Source organism: Echinops telfairi, unplaced genomic scaffold (genome assembly GCF_000313985.2).
Source record: "Echinops telfairi isolate 266 unplaced genomic scaffold, ASM31398v2 ScPeMD7_3533;HRSCAF=4204_0, whole genome shotgun sequence".
Classification (NCBI taxonomy): Eukaryota; Metazoa; Chordata; class Mammalia; order Afrosoricida; family Tenrecidae; genus Echinops; species Echinops telfairi.
This window is the reverse complement of record NW_022107431.1, coordinates 42,661,254-42,667,241: the sequence shown is the minus strand read 5'-3', so window position 1 is coordinate 42,667,241 and position 5,988 is coordinate 42,661,254. Positions and strand designations below refer to the sequence as shown.

Here is a 5,988-nt window from a genome sequence, read left to right as displayed (position 1 = left end):
GGGTGGGTTAGTGACCCCAAAAACTCCATATATTCTATAAATGACCTGGTGAATAAAGAGTGTAAATCATTTCTCTTCACAGGATAGGAAAACATGGGAAGGTATTTTTAACAGTCCCAAGTCTGAGTAGCACAGCAGAAGAGAAGTTCATTAAAAAGGGGGAGTTTGCAGGCGACGACTCCTTGCTGGACCTGGACCCAGAGGACACGGTGTTGTACGTTGGTGGGGTACCTTCCAACTTCAAGGTAAGGTGCCCAGCTAGAGTTGGATCTATTACAGATCTGCCTGATCACTGGTATAAATTCTTGACCTAATGTAATGGCATAAAAAGCCAATTATCACTTTAAGAACACACGTATTTCGGTAGTTGGTAGAACTGAAGACAGACAATAAATCTGCCGTATGAATGCTGTCTCTACCACCTGCTTTTTCAGATGTCAAAGGCATTCATTTGATTGCTAGCACGTTAGGCTCACTTCATTTCCTTCTGACGCATGAATTCATATAGCATTCACCTGCTGTAGGCATATCTGTACTTCCAAGTGTCCCCACAATTTGGATCTAGTCTTCATTCAGCTTTTGAGATTGCGGTTTCAAAGAATCCAATCTTCTTAGCTAACACAGGCATGAAAGAATATGTAAGGGATCAGAAGTGTGAAATTTGGGGAGTATGACAGCTTATGAAGCCCAAGGAACAGATATTCACATTTCTGAATTTTAATTTTGTCTCCAAAACTTGAACAGAAGGATAAAATAAGCATTTGCCCACTGAGATGAGATTCTTAGACCAAATACACATCACTAGGTTGTTTGTTTCTCTGGCCAAAAGATTTCTTACTGAGTAATGGAGCTGCCACGAGATTTTAGCCTGGGCCATCTTTCAGAACAGCATGTTGCATTAGCTTATTCCCTACATTGTAAAGAAGTTCTCGTTTGTTTTTATTAAAATTACTTCTTCATAAGCAGCGTACTAGTTCCAATGCTCAGTGACTTGTGCAATGGCCCTTTATTCTTATTCTTTGGATGTTATAAATTTCTATTAGATAATGTTCCTCATTTTTCCAAATTTATTTTGATACTCACATGACTTTATATCTCTTAGTGCCCAGCCCGAATCTAAATGCCCTCATCATGCCAGATATTCTTCTCTATTGTTTCTCCAGCTGCAAAGTATCTATTTTGTCTTGGGTATGCTAGAAAAAGGATCCTGAGACTAGGTTTGCCTCCCAGTTCCACTGCTCCATCATTGGGACCTTAAATAGTCTATCACCTTCTGCATCTCGGTTTTCTCACTTGTAAAGAATCAGTGTGACACTCAACCCAAGTGCAAGAGCTCTCAGAAGTGCTGTGTGACCTATAAAGCACTATCTAAATTTATTTATTGATGTGTTGCCTCATTATAAAAGAGATGTAAAATAGTTTACAAAAATACATACAATGAAAAACTTTTAAGAGAAAAAGCAATACAGAGAAATTTTCCCCAAAAGGACATATATAATTAATTCAATATTGGGATAAGGTCCAACCAACCTGCTTAAGGTACCACAGATTAAGATCTAAACTTTCCAGCATCTAATGCATTTGGTGAGAACGCCAAAAAATCTCAGTAGATGCATATGTACCCAGGACCTAAAGTGTATGTTTCCTGTGGTTGTTTAAGTAGAAGACACCAGATGACATGGTGGACACCAGCTTTTAAAGTGAGTTTTATAAGTATTTCTAAAGACAGCCCTTCCTGAAGCAATGATACTTGAAAATTTGTAAAGGCAACTCTCGCTACAGTTACACAGCTTTTTACAAAAAGCAAGATTAGTGACTGAGGACTTTGTGTTCAGAGCTTCAGAAATATTTTCTTCAGCCAAGCTTCAAATTGGGGGGAAGTGAGTGAGTTCATGGCTCTTCTGCCAGGCAGGTCAGCCCACAGTGTGTGTTTTCTATGTTGCTGTCTTGGTGCATAGCCAGGTGTTTTATTGACCTGTAAACTAAATGAATGTAAAGCACCTTTCTTTGTTTTCATTTATCCTTACTATTTTGGCATCAGGACCAGATATGCAACAAATATTCCAAGCACGAACTTCCCTAGTTCGATATAGAGTTGGGTAATGTTTTTTCCTCTTATTGAAGATAACAGTGATACTAACTTTCTAATAATTCCAAGCAGACATTTTGCATACAACAGCATATAGTTACTGTATCACTAGATTGTTTTAGGGTTTACACTTGTGTAAAGTACTCCCTGTAAATGTAGATGACTAAAGTAGAGAAGGGGAAAGAAAATGAAATACTAGTAAAATCTGAAGCACACCCTAGAATGATAATGATACCTGTCTATTTTAAGTAAGATTTTGTCCCCCAATGGATCAAAATTCACACATTGCTTCAAAGTGCCTATGCATGGAATGAGGTCTATTTCCCTGCCTTCTGGTCTTAGACTGGGCGCCGGGAGAGTGCAAAGGAAACGGTTACAGAGTGCGAGCCTACAGAGCGAGAACTTTGCTCTCATGAGTCCAGCGCTTCTGTCTGTGAAATCTGATCCCAAAGAGCGAGTGTCGCTCTGGAAGATTCACATATGAGCAGAAATTGAGGGCAGGGAGATGAAGGAAAGGCTCAAGCAGACGGGGAATCAATCCACTGAGGATTTCCATTCCAGGACTACTATTTGTTTATTATGGATTCATTGTGGAACCTCTCTGAGACTCTCCCTCTGGACACAAGAACAGGAATACGTGCCTCACGGGGATAGTGTGAAGGGTGATTTAGGTATAAATCCCACAGTTTTTTTGGTTTTTGCATAGCTGACAAAACATTGTATATCTAAATGAGTTAGCATAGAACAGACACGGATCTAGAATGATCTTGATGTGGCTTGGTGCTTCCCCTTGATTGGCTCGTTGCATTGCCTAATCTGCACCCCCGGAGTGGGTGGTGATCAGGGGGTGATTGACTGCTTTCTTTGTTGCCCAGCTCCCTGCTAGCTTAAACCTGCCTGGCTTTGTGGGCTGCCTGGAATTGGCCACTTTGAATAATGATGTGATCAGCTTATACAACTTTAAGCACATCTATAATATGGACCCATCCAAGTCAGTGCCCTGCGCCAGGTAAGTGATGATTAAGAAGGCTGAAGACTTTAATGAGCGAGAGCATTGGATGGGACAGGTGTGGATCGATGCTCACGCTCTCCGTCTTTTCTTTGGCAACAGGAGTTTATAAACTGCATCATAGGCATGCCTGTAAAACACACTCTTCCGACTTTAAAAAAGCATGTGTATGGGTAAACAACTTGTTACAACTTTGGGATAGGATTCCAGAGATTGCTAATTTGCTAGAGTCTTCTGTTGTTTTAACATAGAGGACAGAGAAATATCCAGTAAGAATTCATTTGACTCAGCTACAAATGCTTCTTGTCGCTCACATGCTGCCAGGACCTCGTGTCATGGCAAAGAGCATGAGACTGGGCTCAGAACATCACCAAGGCTGAAGCGTCCCAGTGACCCTTGCATTTCCATTTCAGAGATAAGCTGGCCTTCACTCAAAGCCGGGCTGCCAGCTACTTCTTCGACGGCTCTAGCTACGCTGTGGTGAGGGACATCACAAAGAGAGGCAAGTTTGGTCAGGTCACTCGCTTTGACATAGAAGTGCGGACACCGGCCGATAACAGCCTTGTGCTCCTGATGGTCAACGGGGTGAGTCAAAAGAAAATCCTGCCTCTTTGCCCCATTATATAGTTCCTCTACCTTCTGCTTCCAGGAACCTGCCCAGGCCAAGTGTACCAGGGCATCCAACCGAGGTCCCAGGTTAAAAAGCGCAAAATCAGATTGCCCCTGGGGAAGGGATGACAGCAGCCAATAAAAATAGCCTAAAATGCATATTCTGTGCACTGCACTTTTGGACAAGTATTAAATATGTCCTTTAATAAATGAAGAGAACCTCAGGGAAAACCAGCTCTAAGATCTAGTGAACTGTACATCTGTAGAAATTTAGCCCTGATCGGCTGACTTTTTAAATCAGGTACCCACATCAGTTAAAAAATGAATTTGGAAAAAATAAATAAATTTGCATGTTTATTTTACACGAACTTGTTTATGTATATTTCATATATATTTTTACTGCAAAAAAATTCAAAACTAGATATAAAAGTAATTTTATAAAGAAGAAATGAATACGTTCTAACTTAATTTTATGTATTAGTAACTGTGTTAGACAGGGTTCTTTAGAGAGATAAAACCAAATTGCTGATAATTCAATATATTTATTTATAAAGATAATTAGATATATAACAAGGAATGAACTGTTAAATCATATACAGTTAAATATATAATACAAGAAAGAAACAGTTAAATTATAAAGCACTACAAATGGCTCAATTCAACTCACTGCCGTGAGAGAGATGTGAGAGACTAGCAGTCCTTCCAGTCCAATCTGCTGCCAGATCTTCCTCTATTTATAGAGAGAGCTAGGCTATGTCAGCACAGCAGCCAATCAGAAGGCAGGTCGCCAACTGCCAGCCAGGTCACCAATTGCCAGTCCTCAGCTCCAGCGATCTCTTAAAGGGACCTCACCTTACAGCGACACAGTCCACAGGCTAGGCGTCCCACAGGTAGTGTAGCCTTTAAATTGAGGCACAGGACAAGCAAGGCAGCCACACACTGGTCCGATGATCAAAGAGCGAGAGACAAGAAAGGCGAGACTCACCAAGCCATTTATCTCTCTGTCCTTCAGTTAATCCCACTTGTGTTTATCGGCCAGGCTGGCACAATAAACTATCTCAGTAACAATGAAAACATTTGCCCTTACTAAAAAGTATTAATAACAGTCGCATTAGTGAAAGCAATGCAATCAATATGCTGAGCTTTTTCGAAAATATTTGTAAGTACATTGTAGTTATTCAATTTATTGCAATATGTGGTTTGTTGGATTTCATAACTGGAAAAAATACCTCATAAAAATAGAAGTTTCTTTTTAAACAACAAAAAAGGTTTTTAAAAATAGATATACATAGATCATTGGCTCTCTTCCTAGATTTTTAGACCTTCCTTTTTTTTGAGACCATTTTCAGTCTCATTAATCAACTGTTGTTAAGCGCCATTGAATCTTTTCTGGCTCATAGCAGCCATAGTCGTTCCTATGTTTGAGCCCATCATTGCCGCCACTGGGTCAGTCCCTTGGGGGTCTTCCCTTCTTACACTGACCCTACATTTTCCTAAGCTCCTTTCCTTTCTCCGGGGACTTGTCCGTCATGGCAGCATGGCCAAAGTATGTGAGACGACGACGAGTCTCGCCATCCTCAGTTCCAAGCAGCATCTGGCCATCCTTCATCTAAGAAAGATCTGGTTGTTCTCGAGACAGTTGATGATACATCTAATACTCTTCGTCGAGAACAAAGCCCAAAGCCATCAAATCTTCTTCATTCTTCCCTAGTTGTTATCCAGATTACACATGGATATGAGACAACTGAAAATACCATCGCTTAGGTCAGGCCCTCAAAGCAAGGCCCTTGCTTTCTTTTTTAACACTTGAAAGCATCTGTAGCAGATTCCCCTATTCAATACATCGTGTCACTTCTTGATTGCTGTTTCTAAGAATACTGATTTTAGATCCAAGTAAAATCAATTCCTTGACAGCTTCGATCTAGTCTTTGTTTACCGGTGTGTTGCTTATTGGCCCAGTTGTGAGGATTTTTGTTTGTTTTCATGTTGAAATGTAATCCGCACTGAAGGCTGCATGCAGTCTCTGATATTCCTCACTAAGTGCTTCAAATCCTCGTCACTTTCAGCAAGCGAGATTGTGTGGTGTGCATGTCACAGGGTGTGAATGAGTCTTCCTTCTATCCGCATGCTGCCTGCATCTTCATGTTGCCAAGCTTCTCACATTCTTTGCTTGACATACAGATTGAATGAGTATGTTGAAAGGATACAACCCCAGCATAAGGTGACCAGACGACCCGCTTTTGGCGGGACAGTAAGTATGTTGAAAGGATACAACCCCAGC

At 40.8% G+C, this 5,988-nt stretch overlaps 1 protein-coding gene across 1 annotated transcript in view; it reads left to right on the top strand.

The window, feature by feature from the left end:
- LAMA4 (laminin subunit alpha 4) overlaps nucleotides 1-5,988 on the top strand; it is a gene marked incomplete at its 5' end in the record, with an annotated part of 175,128 nt that overhangs the window by 127,207 nt on the left and 41,933 nt on the right. Inside the window, 3 exons of the mRNA XM_030886727.2 lie at nucleotides 64-245; nucleotides 2,965-3,098; nucleotides 3,512-3,683. Coding sequence (XP_030742587.1) covers nucleotides 64-245; nucleotides 2,965-3,098; nucleotides 3,512-3,683 — 488 coding nt within the window. The remainder of the gene's footprint in view (nucleotides 1-63; nucleotides 246-2,964; nucleotides 3,099-3,511; nucleotides 3,684-5,988) is intronic.